The sequence below is a fragment of the Pan troglodytes genome, chromosome 11 (genome assembly GCF_028858775.2).
Source record: "Pan troglodytes isolate AG18354 chromosome 11, NHGRI_mPanTro3-v2.0_pri, whole genome shotgun sequence".
Lineage (NCBI taxonomy): Eukaryota > Metazoa > Chordata > Mammalia > Primates > Hominidae > Pan > Pan troglodytes.
Genome location: NC_072409.2, coordinates 26,983,838 through 27,001,847, shown reverse-complemented (window position 1 = coordinate 27,001,847; position 18,010 = coordinate 26,983,838). Strand labels below are relative to the sequence as shown.

The 18,010-nt window shown below is 46.0% G+C and overlaps 1 protein-coding gene across 12 annotated transcripts in view; it reads right to left on the bottom strand.

Moving 5' to 3' along the window:
• ECPAS (Ecm29 proteasome adaptor and scaffold) overlaps positions 1 to 15,717 on the bottom strand; it is a 123,460-nt gene extending 107,743 nt beyond the window's left edge. For 2 of the 12 annotated variants that reach the window (XM_054658939.2, XM_063788426.1), the window contains exons 1-2: positions 14,982 to 15,162; positions 3,869 to 3,972 (exon numbers count right to left, since the gene is read on the bottom strand). In XM_054658939.2, coding sequence (XP_054514914.1) covers positions 3,869 to 3,890 — 22 coding nt within the window. In that variant the 5' untranslated portion in view covers positions 3,891 to 3,972; positions 14,982 to 15,162. Of the gene's footprint in view, positions 1 to 3,868; positions 3,973 to 14,491; positions 14,694 to 14,981 lie in introns of those variants that run through there. The other 10 variants (XM_054658937.2, XM_016961416.4, XM_054658938.2 and 7 more) reach the window with 8 other exon arrangements.
• Between the last annotated feature and the right edge of the window lie 2,293 nt (positions 15,718 to 18,010).

Here is an 18,010-nt window from a genome sequence, read left to right as displayed (position 1 = left end):
TCTCAATTCCCCAAAAGCCACTCTAATACTTGGCAAAACCCAGATGAGGCCAGCAGGATGCTTCTTTAAGAATTAATTAGCTGAGTGTGATGGCAAGCCCCGTAATCCCAGCTATTTGGGAGGCTGAGGCAGGAGAAATCACCTGAACCCAGGAGGCAGAGGTTACAGTAAGCCAAAATTGTGCCACTGCATTCCAGCCTGGGCAACATAGCGAGACTCTGTCTCCAAAAAAACAAAGCAGCCGGGTGCAGTGGCTCACACCTGTAATCCCAGCACTTTGGAGGCCAAGGCAGGTGAATCACGAGGTCAGGTGAATTTGAGACCAGCCTGGCCAACATGGTGAAACCCTGTCTATACTAAACATACAAAAAATTAGCTGGGCGTGGTGACGGGCGCCTGCAATCCCAGCTACTCGGGAGGCTGAGGCAGGAGAATGATTTGAACCCGGGAGGTGGAGCAGTGAGCCGAGATCCAGCCACTGTACTCTAGCCCAGGCGACAGTACAAGACTCCGTCCCGCCAGGCGTGGTGGCTCACGCCTGTAATCCCAGCACTTCGGGAGGCCGAGGTGGATGGATCACGAGGTCAGGAGATCGAGACCACCCTGGTTAACACAGTGAAACCCCATCTCTACTAAAAATACAAAAATTAGCTAGGCATGGTGGCGGGCGCCTGTAGTCCTAGCTACTCGGGAGGATGAGGCAGCAGAATGGCGTGAACCCGGGAGGTGGAGCTTGCAGTGAGCCAAGATCGCGCCACTGCACTCCAGCCTGAGTGACAGAGCGAGACTCTGTCTCAAAAAAAAAAAAGACTCCATCTCAAAAAAAAGAATGTCTAGAAATGTGATCTCTACTCCTGTTTGTAAAGAGTTACCCCCATCCCCAGCCTTTTTTACAGAACTCAACAGATGCAAATGTACTTAAAAGGAGAATGTCAGGCAGTCTAGCAGAAAACATAAATATAAGTTGGGAGTGGGGAGAAGATCCATTACCAGAAAGAGACAATCCATCATGGTTCCTGCAGGAGCTGCCTCTCTCCAGCCAGGGCCCAAGAGGTGGCAATGAGTACCTTCACAGGCAACAAAGTCCTGAGCAGGAGGTCCTTGCTGATGGAGTCCTTTGCTAGTAACTCTGCCCCCCACAGAATTAAGGCAATCAGACAGATTATCTTCCTGTTCCCTAGTCCACCAGTCTGTCCCCCAAGGGCCCAGGCAGATACCCTAATCTGGAAACCCTTGCATCTGGATCTACTACAGGCTAGGCTCTTTAAACAGGGAAGAGGAAAAGTCTTTCTTTCCCTGGCTTTTTTTTTTTTTTTTTTTTAGTGAAGTCTTGCTCTGTCACCCAGGCTGCAGTGCAGTGGCGCAATCTCTGCTCACCACAACCTCCCCGTCCCGGGTTCAAGTGACTCTCCTGCCTCAGCCTCCCGAGTAGCGGGGACTATAGGCACTTGCCACGACACCCAGCGAACTTTTTGTATTTTTAGTAGAGATGGGGTTTCACTGTGTTACCCGTGATGGTCTCAAACTCCTGACCTCGTGATCCGCCCACCTCGGCCTCCCAAAGTGCTGGGATTACAGGCGTGAGCTACCGTGCCCAGCCTTTTGCATATGATTCCAGGCTACTTCAAACTCCCTGCCAATCCAGCATAGCCCATAACAAGGCTACCCCTCCCTGATCATAATGCTTACCACCCCGCACCCACTTCCCCACAACCCCATCATGTCCTCTCCTCCCGCCACACACACACACACACACACACACACAGAGGAAGGGGAGGAAATCATAGGAGTAGCTTGGCAAGATTGGGCCAGGTGACAAGACAGAAGCCCTAGATTTAATGAGTAAGTGCTAGACTCCCAACACTGAGGTCCACAAGGCCCTTTCCCCCAGAGACAGCAGCTGGCAGAGATACTCAGTTAGAAATCAGTTTTAGGAGGTGACAAGCAGGAAAGATTACTTCAGCTTGTGAAAGGAGCTTAGAGGAAATAATATATACTATGCAAGAGTTCAGACTGCATAAAAGTCTAATGTACGATCGTTAAGATCCACCCAAAGCAGCTAATTACTTAGAACAATGCTCATCTGGGTGTGTAAGCCCTAGAATGTTCTTTATTTAAATCACTATTTAAATCCTAGCAGTTGTAGCTTCACTTTGCCTTCAGTATATCATAATGACATTAACACATCAATCACAAGCCCAAAAGCTCTAGGAGTTAAAGAATCTAGGAGAGAAGAAACAATGTCCTCACTGCTCTTCTAAACAATTCTTCCCATCTCCCAATTTTTCATTTCTCTAAACGCCCGAGGAATAAAGATTTGTGAAAATAGCAAAAACAGGCCAAAATTTATTTTAAAGTTGAATTCTGGTTTTAAAATTATCCCACCCCTCAAAATTTCACCTAAATAAGACATTTTATATCATCAGCAGCAATATATATACCAAAATATAGTAGAATGCATAGGAGGGGTGGGGAGAAGGGGTCCAACAGTTAAATTAGAAGATAGCAACAAAAAGCACTTTTGGATTGAAGCTACAAAATCCCAGGAACTCACTGGATATTGAGTCCATGATATCAGAGAATTACAATCTGAATTTACAGAGTTTCAATCAAAAGACCATCCGATATCATCCAAGAGTGAAAATGACACCATACTCTTATTCTGCCTTAGAATGAAGTAGAATTAAATGGCTTTTCTCAAAATCACAATGCATGACAAAATGGTAGAATTAGAAACATCCAATTACCATGATGATGCCTCCTTCATACCTCTTCTCACAAATAGAACAACTGGCTGGGCATGGTGGCTCACACCTAAAATCATGACACTTTGGGGGGCCCAGGTAGGAGTATAGCTTGAGCTCAGGAGTTCCAGACCAGCCTAGGTAACACAGAGAGACTCTGTCTCTACCAAAAAAAAAAAATTAGCCAGGCATGGTGGCACACAACTATGATCCCAGCTACTTGGGAGGCTGAGGTGGGAGGATCCACTTGAGCCCAGGAGGTCAAGGCTGCAGTGAGCCATGATCGTGCCACTGCACTCTAGCCTGGGCAACAAAGGAAGACCCTGTGTCAAAAAATAAAAATAAAACAAAATGTAGTCCCAGCTATTAGAGAGGCTGAGGTGGGAGGATCGCCGGAGCCCAGGAGATCAAAGTGGCAGTTAGCCATGATTGTGCCACTGTACTCCAGTCTGAGTGACACAGCGAGACCCTGTCTCAAAAAAAAATTAAAAAATTTAAAAAACAAAAACCTCCATGATGGCATTCCTCGAGCATGTAAAATGATTTTTTGTGATTGTGGCACACAAAGTTGTTTGTAAACGATCACCCATCGTCTTTTCCTTGTGCACAGTGCTAAATAACATCTCCAAGGGAGGCTGAGGTAGGTGGATCGCTTGAGCCCAGGAGTTTGAGACCAGCCTTCATGGTAAAACCCCATCTCTACTAAAAATATAAAAATTAGCCAGGTGTGATGGCATGCCCGTGTAGTCCCAGCTACTCGGTGGGGCTGAGGCAGGAGGATCACTTGAGCCTTGGGAGATCAAGGCTACAATGAGCCATGACTGCCCCACTGCACTCCTGCCTGGACAACAGAGTGGGACACTGTCTCCAAAAAAAAAAAAAAAGACTTCAAGTTTTATCTTTTTCTTCTTTTTGCGAATTATTTTTATGTTTAGCATTACAGAGAATAGAGGCTTCAGGCATTTGTAAATTAACATGAACTTCACCAATTTTCTCAGGATAGCTAGAAAAGGAAAAAAAAAACATGAAGATCTTGGGGGGAAATTGCTACCTGATAACCTATGCATTTTTAAATGCTGCTACAAAAAAAAATGCACACATCCTAAGGAACTAAATCTACTAACCTCTACAATCAATGTGATACATGGTTTATCCAATCTTGACAAAAATCCTCGGGATCACCAATGGTACGTTCATCCACTCGTACATATGCAATTGTATAAAGAATCTATTATTTAGAACACCAAAAAAATACAATTAACAGATGTATATGCATAGCTACAATTTTAAGAAAAAAATAAGCACTTTTCATTTCTTGTTAGATCTTTGATGCCCTGCTTTGCAAATTCAGTATGAGGAAAAAAAATTATAATGACTATCAAATTTGAGAAAGAATAAGGCCTATGTCCACAAACCAAATTTACTGAGAACATGCTAATACTTCAAAAAATACACTGACAATCATTTGCTGAAGACTTAAAATCTCTAATACCAATGCAACATATTTTATCATATATGTATATGTGTGTATATATATCATAAATATATAAACTGTTACATTAGTTAGAAGTGTTTCAATTACATAAGTTTTATAAGAAGTGTTACTAAACATGTATACATGTTTTTAGCACATTACATATGAACGTAAATGGCTGACAGACATAACCCCGGCCACGGCTGACCTCTCTTAGCACTCTTCATCTCCTTTCTCTGATTATCTTCCTCTCGCTCTTAAATACGTATACGCGTGGCTCCCAGTCAGCTGCCTGTGAACAATATGCCCATTCCCACAGCTCTACCATGAGAATCATTCCCACACTATCTCCCTAGCTTCAGAACCAAGGTTCCCACACACCCGCAATCCATGTGCCAAGATGTGCTATCTCTTCCCATTCTTAAAACAATCCTGGCCAGGCACGGTGGCTCACGCCTGTAATCCCAGCACTTTGAGAGGCCGAGGAGGGCAGATTGCTTGAGTACAGGAATTTGAGACCAGCCTGGATAACATAGCTAAACCCCGTCTCTACAGAAAGTACAAAAATTAGCCAGGGATGGTGGTGCCCGCCTGCAGTCCCAGCTACTCAGGAGGCTGAGGTCAGAAGATGGATTGAGACCAGGAAATTGTGGCTGCAGTGAGCCGAAATCACACCACTGTACTTCATCCTGGGTGACAGAGAGAGACCCTGTCTCAATAAAAAAGAAAAGAAAAAAAATCTTGTAAGTTTTATTATCTCATTTTACAGATGAGAAAACCGAGGCCTACAAATTAGGTCCCTTGTTCAAGAACACATTAAGAAGTATCAGGATCAGGATTCAAAACTGTCTCTGATTCCAATTCCAGAGGTTTTAGCCACTACTCAAAGCAGTCTCCCTAAACAACATGGGGGCTCAATAATTCAACCCATTCATTCAACAAATAATCTTTCTGCTGAACACAGACTACCTATCTGTTGAACCTGTTCTCTCTTTCCTTCACTTTCCTAAATCTGTCTAGAGGCTACACTCTCTGTTACTCCTCCACCTTCTAGTCTCAGGTCAGATTTAGATTCATCTCTAACTCCTCCCTTCTTCAATAACCCTCATCTCATCAGCCAACAATTTCTCCCTATTTTAGGGATTTTACATTATATTAACTCCTTGCCAAATCCACTTCCACTGTCCCAACTCAGACCCTAAGTTTCTTTTTACTTGGCCACTGTGATACCCTCCTAATTAGTCTTGCTGCTCTTGATCTCCGGATCCTTGCAATCAGTGTTACACCAATGCCACCTGTTACCTTACAAAACAGACCTACTCATGTTACGCTCCTGCTTAAAAGCTCTGATGGTTCTCTACTGTCTATAGAACAAAGTCCAAACTAGTTCTGTTGGCATTCCTACAACATGCTGGTCCCAACCTATCTCCACAGCATCATCTGCTATTACATCCCACACCAAAAATAATAATAAATTATAAGAGCTTAAGTGTTTACACAGTACATTTTCACATACATTAATCCTAACAATACTATGAGTGAATCTTGTCATTCCAATTTTATGAGGAAGAAACTGAGACTTGCAAAGGTAAGGTAATTTGTCCAAGATCTCAAATCATAAAGGCAGCATGGGCCAAGTCTCAAACCACACAGCTGATCCCGTTTCCCAGTACTTCACACGCCGTAGCACCCCCATTCCCATCATAACAGACTTACTCAGCTTTTTTTGTTTTGCATAATATTTCCCTATCTCCATGTCTCAGCTCAAGCTATTTTTCCTTTAGCCTCAAATACCATTCTCATTTCTTGAGGTTTCCAAAGAACTGTGTTAGGCAGTTTACTTACCGTGCTTTGTGTAAGTTATTTACATTTGCACATAAATCTGTCTCTGCACTGAATTATAAGCCCTCTGAGGACAGCACCATACATTATTTACTCAATTTTAAAAGTCTGCTTATTGAATTGAAAAAATACATGGGCAAAACAAGCCATATAAAATGGGAAGCATCAAGGCCAGGCCTGAAACGAGAGCTCAGCAACAGGGATCAAACCATCTGAGAACACTGGCAGTGACTTCAATTTTAACATCTATCTTCTGAACAAGGTCAATGCTCCTGTGCCAACTATTCTCACTGACAATGGCCTTTATCACATATTATAGTTTACTGAAAGCATAATTCAAAACAGAATGTGGTGGGCCAGGTGCAGTGGCTCAAGCCAATAATCCCAGCACTTTGGGAGGCCGAGGCAGGCAGATCACTTGAGGTCAGGAGTTCAAGACCAGCCTGGCCAACATTGTGAAACCCCATCTGTACTAAAAATACAAAAATTAGCCAGTTGTGATGGTGCACGCCTTGTAGTCCCAGCTACTCAGGAGGCTGAGACAGGAGACTCACTTGAACCTGGGAGGCAGAGGTTGCAATGAGCCAAGATTGTGCCTCTGTACTCCAGCCTGAGTGACAGAGTGAGACTCTAGTTTCAAAAAAAAAAAAAAAAACCCCAGAATGCAGTGAAAGTAAAAAAATCAGAATGGAAATTAATAAAAAATAGAAATATCCGTGGTCACTTTTCCATCTTAACTTTCCTATTTGGTTAAGTAACTAAAATTTAAATGATACAGGCTTGCCTTGGCCTTTCTACAAAGATCAGCTTGGAAGCCTGTATTCTGGTCATTTAAGCAATTAGCTCTTAGGGGCTATTTCAGTATGGTCACAGAATCATGTTCAACACACAGCTTCCCAAATCTCATCCTCTAAAAGAGCTACCAGGATTCCCAGCACTAGCAGAGGCTCTCTCAGAAGACACTTGACATGCTGATTATCTGGCCAACTTTTGCAACTGAAGTTTCCCATGGTATGTCAAATGGTCAAATTGAGTAGTGCATCCTTCAAGATTATAGGCTGTTGCTCCTTCATGAGTTGCCTTTATCCCAACGAAGATCAGATTCTAAGGATGCCTTCTAATTATAAAGCCCAGAATACGAAACCACTAAACAGCTGACCAGGTGAAAAGTCTCAAATGCTTCCTTCCCTGTTGGAAATCTCTCAACCCACTCCTGAAATATTAACTATAATGTCAACTTTTCCATAAAGTGGCAGAAGATAATATTAGCAGAAAAACTAGCCACATGTCTTGCATTGAATTTCATTTCATTTGCAATAGTTATAATCACTCTAAGCATAAGGAAAGAAAGCTACAGGCTCTGACCTAAACTAATTTACAAACTAGATTTCAGAACTGCCTTTAACAGTCAAAACTAATGGTTTTCTTTTTTGGCAACATACCCAAAAATCTACTATGTTCTGTTCAGTAACATCAGAATTTTTTTTTTTTTTTTTTTTTTTTTTTTTTTTTGAGATGGAGTTTCACTCTTGTTGCCCAGGCTGGAGGGCAATGATGCAATCTCAGCTCACCACAACCTCCGCCTCCCGGGTTCAGGTGGGAGTCTCACTCTGTCACCCAGGCTGGAGTGCAGTGGCACAATCTTGGCTCACTGCAATCTCTGCCTCCCAGGTTCAAGTGACTCTCCTGCCTCAGCCTCCTGAGTAGCTGGAACTACAGGCGTGTGCCACCACAACCAGCTAATTTTTGTATTTTCAGTAGAGACAGGGTTTCACAATGTTGGCCAGGCTAGTCTTGAACTCCTGACCTCAAACCTCAGGAACTCTAAACCTCAGCTTCCCAAGTAGCTGGGATTACAGGCATGCACCACCAGGTCTGCCTAATTTTGTATTTTTAGAAGAGATGGGGTTTCTCTATGTTGGTCAGGCTGGTCTCGAACTCCCAACGTCAGGTGATCCACCTGCCTCAGCCTCCCAAAGTGCTGGGATTACAGGCGTGAGCCACCGCGCCTGGTCCTTTTTTCTTTTTTTACTTTTTTTTTAAGATGGAGTCTAGCTCTGTCACCCAGGCTAGAGTGCAGTGGTGCGTTCTCAGCTCACTGCATCCTCCAGTTCCCAGGTTCAAGCAATTCTCCTGCCTCAGCCTCCCAAGAAGCTGGGACTACAGGTGCACGTCCCAACACCCGGCTAATTTTTTGTATTTTTAGTAGAGACAGGGGTTTCACCATGTTGGCCAGGCTGGTCTTGAACTCCTGCTCTCAACTTATCCCCCAGCCTCGGCCTCCCAAAGTGCTGGGATTACAGGTGTGAGGCACCCCTCCAGCCCTGATTGCCACATCTTATACACTACAGAAGGTTCTTTCTGGATACTGCGCCTGGCCCCGATTGCCACATTTTATACACTACAGAAGGTTCTCTCTGGATACTAGTTAGACACACACACACACAAAAAAAGTCATTTTGATCTTGTTATGAACTATATATTCTCCCATGCAGGACAGGAATAACACAGTAGTAGTAGGGCAGAATTAATACAAATTTTGCAATCAGAGAATCTAAGTTCAAGTCCTAACTGTCTAATGAGGGTAGCTGTACCCCTGAGACAGTACCAGTACCAAACTCACAGGGTTGTTTTGAGGATTCAATTAGTTGATACATGCAAAACAATTAGAACACACGGTAAACACACAATAAATAAACAGCTTTACTATTCTTCTATTATAATCACTGACTCAAACATGAGGTTTGTGAAAGGATAACAAATGCTAACAATAACAAGTCTCAACCCAAAATTAACCTGCCTATTTTTGGCAACTTTTTTTGTTTTTTGAAACAAGGTCTCGCTTTGTCACCCAGGCTAGAGTGCAGTGGTGTGATCTCAGCTCACTGCAGTCTTGACTTCCTGGGTGCAAGCCATCCTCCCCACTCAGCCTCCCAAGTAGCTGGGACTACAGGCGCATGCCACCACACCCAGCTAATTTTTATATTTTTTGTAGTAACAGGGTTTCACCATGTTGCCCAGGCTGGTCTCGAACTCCTGGACTCAAGTGATCTGCCCACCTCGACCTCCCAAAGCGCTAGGATTACAAACTTGAGTCACCGCACCCAGCCTTCTGGCAACTTCATGCTCAATGGTTATTACTCAAAAATAAATAAATAAATAGGCCGGATACAGTGGCTCACGCCTGTAATCCCAGCACTTTGGGAGGCAGAGGTGGGTGGACACGAGGTCAGGAGTTCGAGACCAGCCTGGCCAACATGGTGAAACCCCGTCTCTACTAAAAATACAAAAATAAGTCAGGTGCAGTGTCGCACGCCTGTAATCCCAGCTACTCAGGAGGCTGAGGCAGGAGAATCGCTTGAACCCAGAAGGCAGAGGTTGCAGTGATCTGAGATTGCACCACAGCACTCCAGCCTGGGCAACAGTGCGAGACTCCATCTCAAAAACAAAATAATAAACAAATAAATAAATAAATAAAATAAAAGAGAACCCTAACAGTCAATTTTGCTTCTCCTACAAAGTGTGGCAGCAGATATAACTGAAAGTTGCAGATTTCATTTAAATTGATATGATGTAAATTACTTCAAGTGCAAGGGGGAAAATGTTCATTTGAAATCTATAGAAATGCAGTTTTACCAGCTACACATCTCAAAATAACAGACCTGGGAATCATATATGATATTACTTTAGTATTATCCATATCATACAGTCATATTTTGGTCCTTACTTATCTGTTTACACATATTCTTCCTCTTCCTCAATAGTACTGTAATTCCTTTGGTGGGCTTTGGTGTCTCTTTTGTATCCAACAGCAATGATAAACAACAGTCAAATGGTTGGATTAAGGTAACATCTAGCTGAGAATCTGGCAATGCATCTGATTTGAACTGTTCATCATACACACTCTGACTATGGTGCAAAGAGGTAAGATGGCCTCAAGGATGGCTGTGAGTGCATACTAGAGACTGAGGACACTGGGACTACTTTCCAGCTGCAGGACCCAGGGGACCTAAGAAGCCTGTTTCTCTCTCCATAAAGCAGCAATAATAATGTTACCTACCTTTCAGGGTTATTCTGAGGAATAATACATACAAAGCATTTAAAACAATGCTGGTGCTGAAATATTTAGGGGGAAGGTGTGTTGGTGTCACCAATTTACTTTGAAATGCATAAAAAAAGATGGAGTAATAAGTACTTAATACCACTGTACACTTAAAAACCGTTAAGGCAGGCAGGGCACAGTGGCTCACACCTTTAATTCCAGCACTTTGGCAGACCAGCAGGGGCGGATCATGAGGTCAGGAGGTTGAGACCAGCCTGGCCAACATGGTGAAATCCTGTCTCTACCAAAAAAAAATTAGCCGGGCGTGGTGGCGCACACCTGTAATCCCAGCTACTCGGGAGACTGAGGCAGAAGAATCACTTGAACCCAGGATGTGGAGGTTGCAGCGAGCCAAGATCGCGCCATTCCACTCCAGCCTGGGCGACAGAGCAAGACTCCGTCTCCAGAAAAAAACAACAAAAAAAATTGTTAAGGTGGTAAATTTTATGTTATGTGTATTTTACTACTATTTTTTAAAAAATAAAGTAAAACTAAAAAAGTTTAACAATTGGCCAAGCATGGTGGCTCACGCCTGTAATCCCAGCACTGTGGGAGGCTGAGGTGGGGGGATCACGAGGTCAGGAGTTCAAGACCAACCTGGCCAAGATGGTGAAACCTCGTCTCTACTAAAAATGCAAAAAATTAGCTGGGCGTAGTGACAGGTGCCTGTAATCCCAGTTACTCAGGAGGCTAAGGCAGGAGAATTGCTTAAACCCAGGCGGCAAAGGTTGCAGTGAGCCGAGATGGCGCACCACTGCACACCAGCCTGGGTGACAGACTGAAACTCCGTCTCAAAGAAAAAAAAAAAAAAAACTTTAACAATTTTTAAAAATCTACTGAGATGGACAAATGACAATGTTTGCTATAATAGTAAATATGATAAAGTTATTTGACTATCAATGATAGAATCTAAGTGGTGGGTAAACGAATGTTCACTTTCAACTTTTCTGTGTGTTTGAAGATTTTTTACAATAAAATGTTAGTGGAAGAGAACAATGCTGGCATCTAATAGTTTGCTTTTATTATCATCTACTAGTCATAAATGATAGAAAATATTTGGATAATTCTCTCCTTTTTTTTTAGTGGAATTCTTAAAAGCACCTTTTTTTTTTTTTTTTTTTTTTTTTTTTTTTTGAGACAGAGTCTAGCTCTGTTGCCCAGGCTGGAGTGCAGCGGCACAATCTCGGCTCACTGGAACTTCCACCTCACAGGTTCAAGTGATTCTCCTGCCTCAGCCTCCTGAGTACCTGGGACTACAGGCACGTGCCGCCACACCCGGCTAAATTTTGTATTTTTAGTAGAGACAGGGTTTCACCATGTTGGCCAGCCTGGTCTTGAACTCCTGACCTCAGGTGATCCACCCATCTCGGCCTCCTAAAGTGCTAGGATTACAGGTGTGAGCCACCACACCTGGCCAAAAGCACATTTTATCAGCATCTGCTATTTTATTATACCCATTCTAAAACTAAAAGTGGTTTATATGAAACTTCTTAACCAGTGTACATGTATATGCTTTCAAGTTAAATTATTCTAAGGTATCAACTGCAACGTATTCAGTCTCTCCTGAAGAAATACAGAAACCAAGTCCACCGATATCTGTGGCTGATGACTGACAATTTAACTGAACAAAACAAGGAGAAGGCAAGGATTGGAATTATTTGTTCCTAACTTTCCATTAGCTACTAGAGCCAGGAAATCCCTTAACTATCAGCATCTTAACCAGTACCTGAATGTATGGAAGCACACTGCATAGACACAAATACTTCAGCCACTTCAGAATATCCAATTCTTCCACTAGTTTTGTTCCCATTCCTGCTAGCAATTCAGACTTTAATGTGTTTGGTTCTACAACAGGAACTCAGATGTCATACAGCATAGCAATTGAAAAAAAATCAGACCACCTCACACCCAACAGTATTGTTACTACTGACAATACAGATAAGTGTTGGCCAGGATATAGAGAAATTAGAACTCTGTGTATTGTTGGTGGTAATGTAAAATGGTACAACCACTGTCGAAAACAGTACAGTGGGGGCCGGGCGCGGTGGCTCAAGCCTGTAATCCCAGCACTTTGGGAGGCCAAGGCGGGTGGATCACAGCAGATCACAAGGTCAGGAGATCAAGACCATCCTGGCTAACACAGTGAAACCCCGTCTCTACTAAAAATACAAAAAATTAGCCGGGCGTGGTGGTGGGCGCCTGTAGTCCCAGCTACTCGGAAGGCTGAGGCATGAGAATGGCGTGAACCTGGGAGGCGGTGCTTACAGTGAGCGGAGATCGCGCCACTGCACTCCAGTCTGGGCGACAGAGAAAGACTTGGTCTCAAGAAAAAAAAAAGAAAAAAGAAAACAGTACAGTGGTTCCTTAAAAATTTTAAACTAGAACTATCACATGATCCAGCAATTACATTTCTGGGTATGTACCCAAAAGAACTGAAAGCAAGGTCTCAAAGGGGTATCTGTACACCCATGTTCACAACAGCATTATTCCCAATAGCTAAAATGTGGAAGCAACCCAAGTGTCCATAGACAGATAGATGGACAAGGAAATGTGATATATACATACAAGGGAATATCATTCAACCTTTAAAAGGAAAAGAAATTCTGACACACGCAACAACATGGATGAACCTTGAGAACATTATGCTAAATAAAAATAAAACCAGTCACAAATTCTGTATGATTCCATTCACACGAGGTAGGAAGAATACTCAAAATCACAGGGACAGAAAGTACAATGATGGTCGCCAGGGGCCGAAGGGAGGAGGGAATGAGGATTTGTTGTTTAATGGGTATCAAGTTTCCGTTTTGCAAGATGAAGAGTTCTGGAAATGGATGGTGGTGATGATTGCACAACAGTGTGAATGTACTCAAACCCACTGAACTGTACACTTAAAAAATGGCTAGGACGGGAAATTTTATGGTATGTGTACTTTTCTCACAATTAAAACAAAACATGGAACTGATCTCAGAAGGCCTGGTGGTGCTTCCACGTGGAACCGACAGAAGAGCAATCTGTAGCCCGCTTCTCTCTCTCTAATCGCACCATGAGACCTTGTCTCCTCCGACTCTCCAATCTGCTCAGGATCACACCAAGTGTTTACTTCAGCTTCAAAAAGAGCAAACAGTACTCCTGCTCCACCAGTTCTGTGTCAAAGCAGCAAGGAACTTAATCTCTCCAAACCTGCCTCCTCTTTAAAACAAGGATAATTCCTACCTATCTGCCTCACAAGGTTGCTATGAGGGCAAAAGTGAGATCATGTATATAAAAGTGGCTTTAAACTGACAAGCACCAGAAAAACATACATTACGTGTATAACTACTTTCATATGGAAATTCAGAAGCGGCTTTAACAACCTAAGCTTCATAAAGCTTGCAACACCTCACCCATGCTTTATTCCATTTAAAACCCACATCATCTTCAAATAACACCTTTCTTGTTTTTGCCATAAACTGAAGGGCAGCATTGGGAGAAAAAAAAGGGAAAGAAAGAAAACCCTTGGGGGGGAGAACACTCAAAACGCAATCAGAAATTATCTCACATGTCCTATGTCCTATGAAAATTCGGTATTTATGACCCCAGCGTGGGCCCGCGGCGCCCCGGAACTACACTTCCCACAAAGCATTGAGGCGAACCCCGGCGGCGGGCGGGGCGGCCTGGGATTCAGGGTGACCACCGCTCTCCCCAGACAGGGACCGCCGTCCCCAGGAAGGCTGCACCGCGTACGATCGAGGGGGCACTAGCTCTCCTTTCTGAAAGCGCTGTCACCCTGTGGTTTCTCCTGCGGTTCGACCGGCGACCCTCTCCGCCCTCCCTGCTCCATCTGAGGGTCACCGCCTATTCGTGACCTTTCGGCTGATTACTAGAGTGTCACAAAAAGGCACCTTCTCCCCCTTCCCGAAAGCTCCATTTCTATAACTCGCCCAGCCGTCGGGGACCCGGGGCCAGGCGGGGTCAGACGGGACGGGCGGACACTGCCCGTCACCCCGGGGCTCCGGCCCTCCCGCCAGCCGAGGCTCAGTGGGCAGGGGGCTGGGCTCCCCCGACCCCGGGCCAGGGCGGATCGCGGGCAGAGGTGGCTCCGCCCGGGGCTCCGGTTTCAATTTCGCAACGTGACGGTGCAAACCTGAGGCCTACAAACGCCAGTGGCGACGGTCCGCGCCCCGCCCGCCCGCCAGGCCCGGGCTCCCCAGCTCCCCGTACGCCGCGGCCGCCGCCCGCCCACCGGGCCTGGCGCCCCAGCCCTCCAGCCCAGATGCGGCCGCCGCCCCCCGGCACCGCGCGGCGCCCGTTCCGGCTCGCGGCCGCAGGTTCGGCCGCGGCACTTACTCAGCTCATCCTGGGAGGCGGAGGCGGCGGCCGCAGCCATGTTGCGCCGGGGAGGGAACGAGGGAGGGGCTGGGGGGGCAGGGCGCGGCCGGGGGGCTCGCGGCTCGCGGTGCGGTAGGGGCCGCGAGCCGCCTCCGGTCACTCGGCGCGGATCGCGCTGTGCCCCGAGGCCCGCCCGCCGCCGCCGCCGCCTGCGTCCTCCGCGTCGCGAGCGTCGCCCTTCGCTGCCCCCGCGAGCTCGCGACTCGGGCGCTCCCGCAGCCTCGCGCCTCTGCGGAGCCGCTGCCGCTGCCGCTGCCGCCGCCGCCGTCTGTGCGGCCGAATCCCCGTGCGCCAGGCCCGCGCGGCGGCTCTGCGACTCCGCGCCGCGCTCGCCCAACTCACGCCGGTTTTATATTTAGAAAGAGCTGAGCCATCCTCCCAGCGGCCCCCCCGCCGGGCCCCTCGCGCGCCCGCCCGCCCTCGCTCGCTCGCGGCTCGTCCTGCCCACCTGTCGCCGCCCGCCCCGCGTGCGCTCCCCGCGCGGACTCGACACGCGGCGGCCTGTGCGGGCGGCCCGGCCTAACCGCGCCGCCGCGCGCGCAGGGCCAGTCTCCCGCGGCCCGGGGGCGGGCCTCTGACCTGAGTCGGAGCCGGTCTCCATGCCGCGGACGCTGCGCTCGGCGCCGCGAGGTGAGGGCTGTAGAGCGAGGCGTTCGGCGGGCCGGGCCCCGGGGAGCCGCGCGCCGCAGTCCGTGAGGGGCTGGGCCGAGCGGGCCCGGGCTGCCCTAGCGGCCGGGGGAAATCCTCGAGGCGGGGCCGGAGCGCCCTTTTCCGAGGTCTGCGACTGTCACGTTGGCTGGGCCCGACCTGGGGAAACACGCCTGTCCAAAGGAAGAGACGTGGACTCGGAAAAGTAGAGCCGGACTCGGAGTCGGCGGGAGGAAGCCCCGCCCTGCGCCTCCCGCCGAACTTCTCGGCCCCGGCGCTGACTCAGTCCCGGACGAGCCCCTGCGCCGCAGCGGCCCCCGACAGCCCCGTTCTGGTGTGGAGGTGGCTGGTGCTCCCAAAACGGCTAGCGGGAGCAGGGGGTCCACTCAGCCCTGCAAAAGTTAGATAAGCCAAGATTCCTAAAGTTCACATGGAAGTATCTATGCCTATGTGAGCTCTGAGATTTTTTTCAGATACCCTATGTTCTTTTCGGTAACCAGAGTGATTTATTTTCGATATGCTGATTTTAACTTTCTGCCTTCGCTTTGTCCGTGAGGTCATGTACACTTGCAAAATGAAATTCAAATTCAGGGGTTGCATAATTGCTGTACTTTAAGTGATGGTACTGTCATAACAAATTAGATACAAGATCAGATACTTTTTTTATATAAGAAGAAATCAAGTCTTAAATAGGTTGAAATTGCATTTATTCCCTAAAGCAGAAATCTATAAAGTCCTAAGTAATGTCTTAAAAATGGAATATATGTCATTCCTGTTGTAACATAGGCCAAGTACAAGGTACAACACTGAAGACATTTTTATTTCCTTTATTGTTTTTGTTATAGAAATTATACATGATCTTGGGCCGGGCGCGGTGGCTCACGCCTGTAATCCCAGCTCTTTCGGAGGCTTAGGCGGGTGGATCACGAGGTCAGGAGTTCGAGACCAGCCTGGCCAACATAGTGAAACCCTGTCTCTAATTTAAAAATACAAAAATTAGCTGGGCGTGGAGGCGCGTGCCTGTAATCCCAACTACTCGGGAGGCTGAGGTAGGAGAATCGCTTGAACCCGGGAGGCGGAGCTTGCAGTGAGCCGAGATCGCACCACTGCACTCCAGCCTGGGGGACAGAGCGAGACTCCGTCTCAAAAAGAAAAAAAAGAAAAGAAAAATTATACATGATCTTTGTAAAAAAAAAAAATGCAAATGATTTGGAGTATCATAAAATTAAAAGTGAAAGTCCTTCCTCCTAGCCCCACCATCCCACTCTGCAGAGAAATTATGACTAACAGTTACAGTTAAGTGTGCAGAAGACCTTTTCTCTGGACATATATATACAGCCCCAAGTATGGCTTTGATGGGGACAGGTTTCTACAATAAAGTTCTGGATCAATTATTCCTTCACACACATTGTTCCATGTTAATTCAAAACACTACACTACCATCACCCTTTTTTGTTTGTAACTTCATACTACACTAAGTTAACCAACCCCTTTTTTCATGTATGCTCCTCTGTTATTTGATGTTGCCTCCAAAATAAATACACAATGAACTACTTACAAACAATAGAGAGGTGTATACAGGTCTTCCCCCAACTGCATACCCACCATCCCCCCTCATCCTACTCATGCCCATAAATAATCCCTATTAACAGTTTGGTGCATTCAACCTTTCCTTACTGTTTCCGTGATTATAGAAAGTAGCTGCACCAAAGACTGGTTTGGGGAAATTTGACTTCCCATAATTTCAAATGGATCCTTCCAAAGCCACCCCAGATAAATACAGAATCTGAGTAAAAAACAATGGGTTTGTTATTTTATTTTTATTCATTTATTTATTTATTTATTTTATTTTTTGAAACGGAGTTTCGCTCTTGTTGCCCAGGCTGGAGTGCAATGGCGCGATCTCGGCTCACCGCAACCTCCGCCTCCTGGGTTGAAGCGATTCTCCTGCCTCAGCCTCCCGAGTAGCTGGGATTACAGGCATGCGCCTCCACGTCCGGCTAATTTTGTGTTTTCAGTAAAGACGGGGTTTCTCCATGTTGGCCAGGCTGGTCTCCAACTCCTGACCTCAGGTGATCCACCCACCTCGGCCTCCCAAAGTGCTGGGATTACAGGCGTGAGCCACCATGCCCGGCCGTTAGGCAATTTTAACCTCCAGGCAAGACTAGTTAACAAATCTTTAGTTCCTCCTATGAAGAAATTCCAGGTTCTCTGCGTGTACAAATCACATGAATGTGTGTACACAGATTTTTGTTAGTTTTGACAAAAATGGAACTCTACTTCCCATATTATGTAACGTTATCTTTTCGCCAAATAATGTATTACAGGTGTCCTTTCATATCAGTAATGATAATAATGGCTAATGGAATAATAATTATGCCAGACACCATTCTAGTGTTTTACTTGGATGAATTCATCTAATCCCCACAACAATCTTATGAAATAGGGATTTTTATGGCACTGGATGGTTGAGGAACACATCTAATGTGCCACAAACTGGAAAGTAAGTGGTGGAGCTGGGATTTGAACCTGGGCAGTGTGGATTCAGAGTCAGCTTGCTTAATCACTAGGATCAGTATGTACAGAACTACCTCTTTTTTTTTTTTTTTTTTTTTTTTTGAGAGGGAGTCTCGCTCTGTGGCCCAGGCTGGAGTGCAGTGGCACGATCTCAGTTCACTGCAACCTCCGCCTCCCGGGTTCAAGCGATTCTCCTGCCTCACCCTCCTGAGTAGCTGGGATTACAGGCACGTACCACCATGCCCAGCTAATTATTGTATTTTTAGTAGAGATGGAGTTTCACCATGTTGGCCAGGCTGGTCTCAAACTCCT